The sequence below is a fragment of the Nipponia nippon genome, unplaced genomic scaffold, assembly GCF_047370975.1.
Source record: "Nipponia nippon isolate SJK-2023a ecotype South Korea unplaced genomic scaffold, ASM4737097v1 scaffold_4, whole genome shotgun sequence".
NCBI lineage: Eukaryota > Metazoa > Chordata > Aves > Pelecaniformes > Threskiornithidae > Nipponia > Nipponia nippon.
This window is the reverse complement of record NW_028262358.1, coordinates 74,463,976-74,478,084: the sequence shown is the minus strand read 5'-3', so window position 1 is coordinate 74,478,084 and position 14,109 is coordinate 74,463,976. Positions and strand designations below refer to the sequence as shown.

The window sequence follows — 14,109 nt, the reverse complement described above, 5'->3', positions numbered from 1 at the left end:
CTTACAGTAAGTTTTTGGTGTTGCAGTGGGCCAGTTTCACTGGGACACAACCTATTCCGTATCAGAACTACTCCATCTGTAAACCAGTTCTTGAACAAAAATTACCCCACAGCCCATTTTTTAGCCCATAATGCTAAACGTTTTTTAATGTGAATGAACTCACTGATATGAGCTGTTTCTGCAAACCCCATTTAATCTGCCTGTATTATTTTACTTTTCAGTAATCTACCTTTTCTATTCTCTTGCTGTGGGAGGAGAACATGCCAAATTAGAAACGGGAGAATGTCATGCAATTTGTTTATTCTTTGAAAAGATTAATAGATTTTGCTTAGCTCAACTTCAACTGTTCCCTCTGGACCTTGACAAATCCTTCCATACATGACTTAACAGTGATTTGTTTAGTGCCTATTTACAGACAGCATATCTAATGTAACTGTTTCTGCTTGTCTCTTAGTTTATTCAGCTGTTCAGTCAGTAGCACTTGTATGAACAGAGTCTGCTGAAGTTAAATTTTACCGATCCAGCTCATCAGCAAGTCTTCGTAGGTTGTGTGCATGATGCATAGCCTTTTCTACCAAATCATCATCAAACAGAGACAGATTGGCTAGTTTTTCTTGCAATTCCTTTTTTGCTCCATCTATTTCTGCGTAGAACCCTGACACGTTCTGAACAAAATATGGAAGGAAGAAAGAAGATGAAAATTGTAAAAAATCAAGTCTGTATTTTGATTATTATGTTTTATTTTACCTTTTATATTATGATAATGTTGTTGTTTTATGTTATATTTGTTTGATGTTATATTTTTAACAGATAAAAAAGAGGAAAGACCAAAAAGAGTCTGTCCCATGAGTGTCAGTATGGCAAGACAAATGCAGGAAGATAAAAATCAAACAAAATTCCAGGAATCCCTTAAAAAGATATTAGAGAGATATGTGTAAAATACCAAAGAAAGACAGTTGAGAAATGTCTTATTATCCCTTATGTTTGCTCCAGAATGGTGCCAATGACAAGTCTTTCAGAGTGAAGTGCTAGTAGGTGAAGTAATTAAACCAGATCTTTGCAAAAATCCCCTTATTGTGATTCTTCTGAAATTGGGAAGTGGAACCCACAATTTTATTTTTTTTTTTTGTACCTCTTCTGTGTGAAGACTTCAGGCCAGATATTAGGTTTTGGGACTTCTAAATGTATACAAGTAAACTAGGACTGGGGTGGGTGGGCTTATGCATCATCCTGTTACTGCATGGGCCCTGGCACTGTTTTTGCCCTGACCAGCTGCCACTCTCCCAAAGCTGCCTCTTTGGGGAATAGCATGGAGCAGTGCCTGTGCCCTGGGGACAATTTGGCAATTGCTGGAGAGGGGCAGAGAGTTCAGCTGTATGGCTGTGAGCTGTGCCACATCGTGGAAAACGGGCCCTGGCCCCTTTCTGTCTCTTGCACAGAGTCATCCCTCATGCTAAGACATCTTGGGTTAGTCTAATTTGTAAATCAGTCCACCTAAATACTACCTATATGTACGTATAGGCAAGGAGAAGTAGTATCCCTTTGCCTTAGCCATATTTCTTCCTTATATGAAATACTCGTGGGGAAGACAAAATGGCCCTACATGCACCTTCTCTCCAATACACAAGCTTGCTGATACGTTTGAGGATTATAAATGTGGCCTCAAAATACACAAAAAAAGGATGAAATGGAGGGAGAGAAAAAGGATGAGTGAGTGAAGCGTGAAAATACTTATTGCAGGTGAGGATGGAAGATGTATGATGTTGTATACTACTTCCTTCCCTGCAGTTTGAACGTCCCCTATGTGTAAACTTATCCACAGGAGTGGGAAACCCGAAATGATAAACTACAGCAATTTGTTTTGCACAAAACACAGAAGGAAAAAAAGTCATACTGCTTGATCACCCAGGGATGGTTATAAAGCAAGCTGTCTTTTTTCTGTTTTCTCAAATTACTTTTTCAAAGAAAAAATAATGACTTTTGATATTTGCTTTTCTATTAAAAAAATAAGTGGGCACCTATGACCAAAATGAATGTTTGTAGAGAATTTTCATTTGTCTGAAATTATCTCAAACTTTTAAAATAAAACATGAAAAAAGAACAGCTTTGGTAAATATTTTAGTTAGCAAAATCCCAGTTTTATTTTCTTCGTTTTTTCACAGAAAGTCCAAAAACCTAAAATTTCTAAAAATTTCCTACAACACCTTGTCTCATTCAAAGCACTGGATACTAGTCTACAGTTCCAGAAGAGGATTTCTGTAAGACAATCTGTTTATATATGTTTTACACTCTGACGGTGGCTGGTTTTAACACTGATATCTGGGATCTTTAGCCTTCTCCTATGCTCACTTGCAGGCATGAGAAAAGGAATTTATCATATAGTGCAGTCTTTTACCAGAGCATCTTTTGGCAGCTGCTTGTAATGAAATGAGTGAGAACTCTACAGCAAAATCCTTCGTTCAGCTCTGCCTAAGGTAAGGTGTCCTTATAATATAATTATTTTTCCAAGGCAGTAAAATGTAATTACAGAGCTTTTCATCCAGGAAGATTTATACTTTTTTGGGGGAATATTCATCAGTATTTCTTTGAAGCAGTATAAAAAAAGGAGAGGTTTTTATTTAATAGTCTAAACACAACTTAAAATTTCCAATTATCAGGACATATCATTTAAACAAGTCGCTGAGGCACCTACCTTTATTACTTCACTTAACTCAGAGTTGACCTTTTGTGGTCCTGCCAAAATAGTTGTGGCACTTAGCAGAATGTCGTTCACTTCATCTGTTTGCTCTTTTATTTTCTCATATTGTTTCTACAAAAAATAAAATAAAATTAAATCACATCCAAAGCCATCTGTGCATTGCTAAAATACAGTATTATAATTTTTGTTAAATTTATTAAAGTTGAGTCAAAAGATGAAGTGATGAACTAAATAGATTTCAGACAAATTTTTTCATAGTGGCCTGGAGACTAGGTTTTTTTCGGGGGGTTTTTTAAATCTACAGTACAGAGATCTATTTTCCTTGTCAATAGTAAAGTTCATGTGAACAATCTCTTTTGTACAGCATCTGCCTTCATTGTGAGGAATAATGAAGATCCAACTGGTTAAAAACAGTGAACAATTGCGACTACACACTTCAGGCTTTGCTTCATAAATGTGAGACGAGCTGCAGCTTGGTACTGTAATTATGAAACAATGGAACAACAGAAGAGGCTTTGTACATAAGGATCCCAAGCTGCTTGTAGAAGAATTCACGAGAACAGCACGCCTGATTTCTCTGTTGAATTATTAGACATTCCACATCAACATGAACTTCTAGCGCTGCAAATTTCAAGAGCTCAAAACTCAGCCACTAATGCTATGAAACCCAGAGGTTGGCCTGAATTTGCAAGATTGTTCTTCAAATCACAAAATTGCTCCCTAAAACCCTCTCCTCCAGAATCCAAACAATTTCAGCCATTGAAATGAAAACACTTCACTTCAAATGGTCCCAAATTGTTCTCTTTGTCATTTTCTTCCTTGCTGAAAAAATAAATGAAGGGAAAAGTTTTAGGTGGGACATTCTGGTTTTGCACCCCTTAAAGGAAACTAAAGAAAACAGAGTCATGAAAGTGCTGGGAGGAGCAAAACCAGTCTTTTTGTATGGCTGATTGATTGGGTACTTTTCTGGGATGAGAGACCTGAAAATTCAATTTCCTCAGCAGCCAGATGGGATTTGAACCTAATACCACCACTTACAGGCAAACATGCCCCGCTTCCATGCTGTAGGGGACAGGTCTCTGAGCTTTTCTCTGGAGTGATTACTTTGTTCAAAATACTGAAACTATTCATTTGAGCAGAGCATAAGGCAAAACTGCTGTAGCCTTACAGCTAGGCTGGTCACCCAGCAAGTAGGAAACCCAGTTTCAAGGTATCTGTCTGTTGTGGAGCAGTTAGAGAATGGATTTGTGCTTGAAGATGCAAGGAGAATCGTCTGCTCTTCCTGAAAAAATTGGGATGCATTTTGTTTAAAGAGGACCAGATAGAAAGTTTGGACGAGACAGTATGAATGCGCTCACAGCCCAGGGCATGAATGCAGTGCAATCTTTATAAGTAATTGTTTTAATAGAATGTAATTACTTTTGCGAGCATGAAGTCCTTCCACATTATAAATCAGTACGTAATAGGTGAAACAATCCCACCATAATATTTATAGCAGCCATGCTACATGGAATTTTAAGCTTCGTGAGTTTTGTTGTAATACGTCTTCCTAGTTTAGCCATTAGTATCCATGTCTTCCTTGGCCTGCTGAGATATGCCATGCCAAAACTTGCCATTTATTGTCACTCCATGAATAAATAATAGTACCTTGCACTTCCACAACTTGTTTCTTAGAACCGGAGATTCAAACTCATCCTGCTGAGTGGTCCAAGATACTCTATTTTTGTGCAGTGATTCCTGAATCTAAATTGTTTGCAATCTACTATTTTAAGCACCGGCAGAGATGGAGTGTTCACAGACAACAGTTATGATAAATGTACTGCATAGTACCTCACGCCTTTGAAGACTGGCTGTGTTTTTCTTATTTATATCCTCCGTTTGTGTAACATAGTCAAGCGCCTGGTCTAATGCTTCCTCCAGGTCTGACAGCTTCACATCCTGTTCGCTGAGCTGCTCCAGCACATCAGATACTAGAGTTCTGGTGTCATTGTACCTCTCGTGAAGCTCTTCAACTTGCTGTAGCACTGGGAGAAAAATCAGAGGCCACTGATTAATCCAAAACTTGTATTTCTGACAAAACTTACCTGTGCAACAATTCCTCTTGCTGTTACAAGGGGGACAGTAAGACACGTTTGTTAAAAGCTCACTTGAGAGATCATATACCTAGATTTTAATTTTCCCTCCTCTTTTGAAGAGGAAAGATGCCTCTCATTTTAGTATCTCATTTTAATCCCATTAAATTCTCCCTCTCAAGCAGCTTTTCCCAAAAGAAACTAGGTTTGGCTTTCCATGCTCTTCATTTGTTTTTCATTGTCGCAGCTAACCAGGCTCTTCTGGAGAAGACAGTCCTTTTTGTCCTGGGGCTCTGACTCATGTTCACCGAGCTGTGAGAATTAGGCTGCCCCTCTTTCCCATACCAGCAATTTTTCTCTCTCTGCTGGAGTTTACTGTCCCCATGGCAGAACTGGCAGGGGGGAAGGAAGACGTTCACACGAGCAATTCCAGCCCTGGCACGAACCTTCCCAAGCAGCTGTCGCTGAGGTGCTGCAGCGCACAGGCACACACAGCCGCAGACAGATTTTTCTGCCCATTCCGCCACGGCACCAGCAAGCGCCAGCAGAGACTTGGGGCAGGCATTTGGAAGAAGCAGCACCTTCAGCACACCAGTCGGTGCTTGCCAAGTGCCTGCTGGTCCCCCCCAGGGGCTCAGCAGTACAGCCAGAGCTGCCTGGCCCATCCCAGCTGTGCATCAACATGTGGGTGAATGGAAACCAGATTTAAAACTCACACTCTTCCGCCGCGTTTTCCTCCTCATCTGCAAGTTGCCTCTGATTAGTGAAAGGCTTACGACGTTTGATCTCCTTCAGCATCTCCTCAGCCACACTCAGCTTCTGGGTAATTTCTTCAGGGCTCAGCTCTTGTTGGATTGCATAGTATTTCATCTTGCTGCTGATTTCTGTGGGAAAAAGGAACAGATGGTCAATCCAGCATGGCTACAGAGAAGTAAATACTGTGGAGTACTTTTACTTTTGTGAATCCAGATCATGCTGATGGCAAAAGAAAGTTTTAATTATCTCTGAAGTCTATAGTAGATAATTATTATGTTTAATCCAGTCTTAAAATTAAACCTGTAAATATATCACACTTTCTGGCATATGTGGGAGTCTCATCAGAAGAGGATGAGATTAAGCAGGCATGGGTTGTGTGTATTATTTGTCTTGGCAGTTCTTATAGAATGGGATCATCATTTTATTCTGAGATCTGTGGCATGTAGCAGGCTGGGGCTCTCGTCCAGGATTGTGGTTTTTAAGTGCTGCTGCAAAATGTTTATTAAATAACAACAATGTCAAGGAGACTGAAGTAACCTTTTTTTCCATCTGAAGAAGTCTGAGGCACCCTAAAGAGGTAACATATGGCTTCTGGCCTGATATTGCCTAGCTGGTTTGGAGATAGATACTATTTCAAGGTTTTGGTCTCAGTTCAAAAAACACTGTTGGATCCCTGCAGCTGAAATTGAGTTTACCCATTCCCAGTGTAGGCATTACACAGTTTACCCACTTCTCACTCCTTGGCCTTGAATGCCACCTCCTCTTTTATGCCCTACAACATGAGTAGTTTTGGCTTGCGTTCATCCCTACTTTTGTGGATAACCAGAGCTGGCAAAGCCAGTACTACGCATCTGTAAGATTTTTATAAAAAATAGATCTGTAATTGTGGCACAACTGATTCTTTGACAGAGCGTCTTTGTATGCAGTTTCTGGCTGGCTCCTCAGCTCATTAGTGAAGCTTTAAAGTCTCATACGGAGCAGTAACTGATCACCACCAACGGCTCCATGGATTTCTTTTTCCTTCTCATGCTGGCACGTGCATATGCATGTGTGCACACATAGACCTTCCCTTCAGTAGAGAGTGGCTTGCCTTCTACAGGTGGTGATGCCCCTATAGAAGAACAGTTTTGAGCATGGTGGAAATAATTTTCACCCACTTGTCTCCAACTGCTTTCTGGGTGAACAAGCACTCTCTTTTTATTCACGGCCATGGGTGTGGCTTCTTCTATGATAGCTGAACCTGATTGTGCTATTTGTGCGCCAAACTAGATACATTTCTGCCTTATGTGGTTCCTTTCCTGCCCAAAACCAATTAATAATAGAAAAGGACTACCCCCAGAGGTCAGCCAGTGATTGCTGGTGACATACAATGAGGCTCATGCTGACACTTTTGCTCTATAATTGTAGAAATAAGGTGTGATGGATGGCCAGTCAAAGGTGATCTAGCATCACAGGTGTAAGAAGGTAGTACAAATATAACATCCTATGAGCATAGTCTCAGCCTGCCTCTTCTGTGTGATAGGATATGTTAACTTAACTATGTTTGTTGAAATAAAGTAATGGTTGAAGCACCCATGGAGTTAAGGATAAGCAAGGATAACAGTTGATACGTAACCGCTCTTCCTTACACAACTTGCCACAGAGCTTGCAGTAAATGCTCTAAGACAGAACTGCTCAGGTCTGTTAATAAAGTGTTTCTATTAGTTGAAAAAGGCCTGTTTAACCTTAGCTGCCAGTCAGCCTTTTTATTCTGGTGCCATATACAGCTTTCTTACACTGTTGGCTTTGCCAAGGTTTGGGAAAAATCAGTGTGCTCTATGGCAGGATGGAGGCTGTGATGATGCAGGTGTACAGGGGACAGAGATGCTTCTGAGTAGGTTCACTTGGGGTTTTATTGCTTTCTGTAGGTACAGAAGAGGCTGCAATTGGTTTAATCTCAGTTTTATATATCAGCATGATAATGATATGTCATAGACATGATAATATGATAATCTCTGACTAGAAAACCTTTTTTAAGAGCAATTGTGCTTGGGAAGGTGTTCATTGTTGTCATTTATCCTTTGATATATAGTACAGTAAAAATTCTTGAAGATGCAGGAGGTTTAACAGGCTCTAAATAAAAAAAAATCTTCATCCGGGAAGGTATAAAATACATACATTTACAGTCAGAAGAGAAGTTATGTTTTGAAATTTATGCTAGTTCTGGAGATGCTTTTATTGCTCTAGCGTGTTGCCTAAAGATGAACTTAAGTTTTGCATGCATTCCCTCACATCATATGGACAGATGAGCAGGACACTGAGACAAAAGGTTACGGTTTGTAAAAAGCTTTTGGTTTGACTCTTTTCCTAATTTTGGGAGATCATCATCATCATCATATTTACCTCTCCTACTGTGAATCAGCATGACTATAACCATTTCTGATGGTCTGCACTAGCCACACAGTTTACAATTCTGCCTTTCACTTTTACTAAAGGCCACGCTTTCTTTGTGGAAAAAAAAGGCAAGGAAAATGCAGTTTTCCGATTTTTCTGTATTTCAGAAAAAAAGAACAAGAGGACAACAGTTCATCTGTAATGCTCTGTAGATGTGTCTGGACCCAAACTCAATTGGAAATTCTGGTCAGATGAAGCAATAAGCAGCTTGAGGAGAAAATCACCATCACCTTCTACGCTGAGCTTGGGGAATCAGTAAGTTCACCAAATTATTTACTATTCAGCATCCTTTTCTTTTTAGAAGCATCTGCATGAAGTTGTATGAACCAGCACAATCCTACTCAGCAACAGTTTGCTAAAAGGCAAAAACTAGATTTAAAGTAACACTCGCCAGTGGGATCACCAGAGTTAGGCAGGTCTAACTGACTGTCATGGGTTCAAAAGGGAAAGCATAATTTAAAAAAAAAAATTTTCTAGCTATTCATATGGCCTCCATTACTTATCAGCAGGATGGGAAAAGTGCACTTGCAGGAATCTGCTGAGAAGTAAGACTTGGAGCACTCTCATCTCTCATCCTATGCTTGCATTTGTGGCTCCATCCAGCCCCAATTTGATACTGACTTTTTTTTTACCACAAGTATATATAAATACCTTGAGCAGCTATTCAAACAAACAAAGGCTACAAGCTGAATTAGCTTGAAGTATTTAATGTAAACCTATTTATTATTATTTTGCTCTGTCAAAGAGAGAAAAAAGAAAGAGAAGCTCTTGTACTGGGTGTCAGACCAAGTCAGCCTGTGGTGTCAGCTGTCTCTTAAGAGAGACAACTTTTCAACATGGCATTGCAGGCTGCAAAAGCCTTATGTGTGGGTTGCTTTGCGGGAGTGCCCAGGTGCTATGACTTTTTTTTGCTGGAGGTTTCATTAATACGTGCTTGACATTGAGCTGAACCAGAAAGAAATCTGTTTACCTTGAATGTCATCCCTCATATTACTGAGCTGCTGCACAAGCTGAGTAGCACGGTTGTTGGTCTCCATGGTTTCCTTCTGTACCAGTAGGCCTTTGCTGGATGCTTCATTTCCCTATGAATAAACCATGTGAGTTAGACATTAGATTTCTTTTCAGATCCATATGCATGCGTGAGGATGAGCAGTGTAAACACACATTTCGCTTTCTCCTGATGAGCATGTGAAAGTCCATTTATCATATAAAGTGGTATTTACAGAGGTGTTTGAAGTGAAGGGCTGTCTTGTCGGTATTTTCAGAATTGCAGAGTGAGAGATTAAAATCTGTCCCATATTTATCCATCATTTGCTGCAATCAAATTGCCATAAATTATGTACAGTTGTGAAACTCCCATCTGCTGAGTCTCCTAGGCATGCAGCGGGGCTGGCTCATTTTGCTGGGTATGGCGTTCCCTGAGTAAGCATATAGACTGAAGAATAAGGTGTCAAGCTCACAACCATTTTTAGATCAGTGTCTCCCTCAAGTGAGGTCCCCAGCTCTGCAACTTGTTAAAATTAAGAAAAAGCATGAGGATTCAAAATACTCGGAAGAGCATAGGCACCCTCCTATACTGTATTACATTGGAGGCTGTACTCTGCATTGTGTTCCCTTACATGTAAGGGAAACGAAGAGTTCCCATGTCATAGTTATCATCTTTCCTAGAAGGTCATTGACTTGGGGAATCCTTAGATTTAATTTTCACTGGTATTTCCCAGGAAGGATAAAAAAAGATGACTGCTGTGCCGTTGACGTTTCCTGGACCCTGTGTGCGCGTGTGTGCGCGCGCGCACGTATAAGTCCGCACCACAGGCTTGCCAGTGGAAAGGTGTTTGATTCACGGTCCCTGTTGGGGCTGCATCGGCAAAAATTCCCATTGAAAAATTAGTTTCTGGGTTTGGGGTGCCCTGACACCTCATAAGCCAGAAGATACTTGGCTGTTGGTGTGCTCACTTCGTACTTGCTCAGTCCTGCAAGAGCGCCGGAGGGCCCTGCTGCCGTCCTTCTGTCCGCCTCAGCAGCGGCCCCGACCCACAGACAGGGTTTTCGCTCGGGGTTTGCAGAGGCACCAGGTGGCGCTTGAAGGCAGGGCCAGCGCCGCACAAAACAACTGCAAGGGTTTATAGAAAGGTTTTAATATTATTTCCGTTTACTTGTTTTTTTTTTTTTTTTTTTAGTCTGTGAAGGGCAAGCACTATGTTTTTTATTCATATTCCTTTATTGCTATCAGGGTTTCTTGTGGATGCTCTGTTGCTCAGCATCGCCACTTCATGCTTATGTCAAGCAACTTCTTGCTGTTTTTACACACCTTTACGTAGTACTCTTTCCTCGACAGATTTTTCTTTAACTATTGAACATCTGGGGAATTGCTGAGACAGGTGTGCTGATTGCCATGAGATTGATGGGAAACACAGCAGCATGAGTGAGGGGTGCTCTTAGGGACCCTCAAATTCCCACTGATGCACCAAGGCTCATCCTGAAATTTGCGAAGAGCCCAGGAAGGAAAGGCGCTCGGCTCTCCCGAGTCTCTGCCAAACATTCAGGATCGAGCTACGTGCTGTTTTACTCTAAGCTTATCCCAAGCAGACTCAGGGTGTTACAGGTCACATTTACTCTTCCCATTTAGCAGGAGGATTTGCTTACAGTTGGTGCATTCCTCCTGCCTTTGGGGTTTAGATCAGAATCTGCAGCAACCCCTCAGACACAAGGACGTGCACATGAAATGCTCTGAGCGGAAGATGCAGCACATCTCTGCAAAACCCACTCAAGGGCCTTGCACCTGTTTTCCATAAAAGTACCTTGAAAGAGCCAAAAGTTCAATATATTCAGAGTTATTACTGTGGTCTTCCTTCCACTGTGAGAGTCTGGGGCCATTATTTCCCTGCCTTTACAAGCAATCACAAGTATTCATGCGGAACAAGCATTAGAAATAACCGGGGAGAAAAGACCAGAGGAAACACTGAATTTATTTGTTCAGGGACAGTCAAATTGAGGATTGAGCTAAGAAATCCCCACATAGTACTGAAGATGACAAAAACACGATTATCCAAATTCACTAAATATTCCTAGAAAACCTAATGCCTTAATCATCATGCCTACAAACTGCATAAAGGGACCCTGAGGCATGTGAGCACTGCCAGATTTTCACAGGTACAGGTGTGGGAGTGTGTGAGCTGGTTTAATCAAACCTCTCTTTTGAACACAGGCATAGTCTGTGTAATTCTGCAGTGCCCTTTCTGCTAAGTAAGTGCTGATTAAAAACACCCAAACCCAATTTTTCTCTTCCATCTCTCTATACAGTCCTTTCTCCTCTTCCTTTGTGTTTTTTCTCCTACTTGCTCCTGTGTTTGAGTTTTAGTCTAAGGTGTAGTTTTAATTTGTCTTCTGAAGGAATTGGTAAGTGTGAATATAAGGTCTGGCATTTTGCAATAAGCATGAAATATACTCCAGTCATGTTATGGCGGTGATTATCTCTGGGAATAACAGATAGTGATGTATCTCACTAATATAATATATATATCTTAGCAACAGAAAGATGTGTAATAATCTCTTTAAAATAGAGGAAAAGCAATTTTGAACCCTATTTCTTCTCTTAACATATTTCATATCAGTATCCTTCTAGGGTTCAATGAAAGTGTTATGTGAGCTGAGAGAAGATAACCTTAATTTTATCACCTGGCAACTGAATGTGGATGCAACATTTATGATTACAATTGTGTTAAAACATATCTTGAGTGCTGATCAGGGTCCCATCTCAGTGGGTACGTGAAAACCCTTTTAAACTGGCAGTTTTGTAACATATTTTGAAGTGTCTAATCAGGGCTAATTTAATTTTAGGAGATCATGCCTGTAAAATGGATATAATACAAATATTCCCAAAGTCAATCTGAATTTGTTTAGTGTTGGTTACTTTGCTTAACTAGAAATCAAAATGTGAAATAGAAAGGCAGTGTGTCTATCTCAGATCAAACACGTGTAGGGGCGTGGGTGGGAACTCAGATCCTGAGAGGAGGCTTTTCGTGATCTGTGACAAACGTCCAACCACATCCAACAGACTTTGTCCCTACATCCTTCCTTTTCTGGGAAGAAGACTTGATAGGTCATTTATGCTGTTAATTCAGAGCTAAAGTAAAGTAGAAAGTCTACAAATGGAAAATAGAAATAGAAAGTTCTCCCAACTATCAGGGCACTCCCACTCTTGTTTGGTGAACGTAGAGGTTCAGACTAGATGTTAGGAAATGTTTCTTTATCGAGAGGGTGGTCAAACACTGGATCAGGCTTCCTAGAGAGGTGGTCAATGCCCCAAGCCTGTCAGTGTTTAAGAGGCATTTGGGCAATGCGCTTAATAACATGCTTTAACTTTTTGTCGGTCCTGAAGTGGTCAGGCAGTTGGACTAGATGATTGTTGTAGGTCCCTTCCAACTGGAACTGTTTTGTACTAACCTCTTATGCCAGCATGTGAATATGACAAACCACAAACCCTCAGCGCTCTGGCAGGAGGCTATAAACAAACCTGTTCATCAAGTATTGCTGCCTCTCTCAGGAGATCATTCGTTGCATCTGCAGCATCATCGACCTGGATGGTCCAAAGCACAGCATGGCTCTTTTTTTTGGACATTGCCTCCTGTGTGCGGGGGAAAAAAGTCAATGCATCTGAAAGCAAATTATTTCTCTAGTGAGGGCAGGGATTAAAATCTACAGGAATAGAATGGAAATTCATAGATTAGAATTACATTAAAAAATAAAATGTCATCAATGTTTGTACCTGGAGATGGGTGGCAGTGAGGTTCAGGTCATTCAAGCGCTTTTGAGCTGCAACACCTGTAGAAATGCTCAGTAAAGTCGATTTGCTTTCATCAATAGCCAGAACTGCTAATCGGATGTCATCTGTCAAATCCCAAATACATTTATCGCAGCCTAATAAGAAAATAAGAGAGTGTCATTTTTCTTTAGTGTTTGTGTCAGTGAACAGCAAATATCTTAAATTCACTTTATAGTGCTCTTGCCCCAGGGCATTCCCTCTCTTCGTCATTGATGGATCCTGATGGATACCCATTTTTCTTTCACTTTCATCTGCCCTCTTCCAAGGTCCCAAAGTACAGTCATGATGCTTCCAGCTGAGCAGCACCAGATGGGACTCCTCCTGCAGGCTGCTGCAGCGGCACCGTAATCAGTAGGGAGAGAGAGAGGAGGCATTTCCTGGCTATTCCCTAGAGGCTCTGCATGGTTTTTTTGGCCTAAAGAACAACAGATGGAGGTCAAAAACACAACTTCATTCTGTCAGAACCCAAAACTCTGTATTTAAAATTCGGTGGTATGAGAAGTAAGGAACTCCAGCAGATGGGCTCTTAGGCTGTCTCTCTGATTACGAAGGCAACTTCTAAAAATACAGTTATAACATGTCTAGAATACGCTTGCGCAGAACCATATCCTTGTCCCTGCTGAATGCTTGCAATACCACCTTGTTTTTAGTGACATTGGTGCCACCACTAAATGCAAGAGACTTAGGTTAACATGAAACGCAGATTACTTCAGAAACTTTTGCTTGGTACTGTATAGTCTGTATTCTTGATGGCAGCAGCTCCCAAATATTTTCCTTCTGTTTGCACTTCCAGGCACACAACCCCTCTTCTTGGGAGTCAGTTTAGGAACCCATATGTGCTACATGGTCTGCATTATACCACAGACATAATTATACTAACATTTAAAAAAATATCAGTGGTTACCAGTAGTTACAACATAGTACTTCTGGAAACTCCCCAGGCTTCCTATGGTTAGAATAAGGGAGGTGATAATGGAAAAGCAACTGCCTGATGGATGTATGTCAAATTGTCAACAGCAACAATTTATATTAGGTGTACAACTAGAAAACCAGAAATTATATGCAAGATGGCACAGATAAAGTTGTGATGGCAGTCTTTAGGGCCAGAATATTATTTTGCAGGCACTGTATCTCAAAGTCTAGAGAAGTGGCTTTGGTGATACTTCCCTACTGCTCCACAGTTTGTACCTAAACATTCAGGCTGAATCACAGAGTTGGACATATGCATGTACTCAGTCAAGCAAGTGAGAACATGTTTAAACACTCAGTCAGTGGGGCATCGTGCATATTCATATGCTTAAGTGCCCTGTGGGACCAAGGTCGAA

At 40.8% G+C, this 14,109-nt stretch overlaps 1 protein-coding gene across 1 annotated transcript in view; it reads right to left on the bottom strand.

Moving 5' to 3' along the window:
• LAMA4 (laminin subunit alpha 4) overlaps positions 1-14,109 on the bottom strand; it is a 103,507-nt gene that overhangs the window by 40,778 nt on the left and 48,620 nt on the right. Inside the window, exons 7-13 of the mRNA XM_009463348.2 lie at positions 12,728-12,879; positions 12,476-12,586; positions 8,930-9,041; positions 5,487-5,654; positions 4,529-4,722; positions 2,693-2,809; positions 517-665 (exon numbers count right to left, since the gene is read on the bottom strand). Coding sequence (XP_009461623.1) covers positions 517-665; positions 2,693-2,809; positions 4,529-4,722; positions 5,487-5,654; positions 8,930-9,041; positions 12,476-12,586; positions 12,728-12,879 — 1,003 coding nt within the window. The remainder of the gene's footprint in view (positions 1-516; positions 666-2,692; positions 2,810-4,528; positions 4,723-5,486; positions 5,655-8,929; positions 9,042-12,475; positions 12,587-12,727; positions 12,880-14,109) is intronic.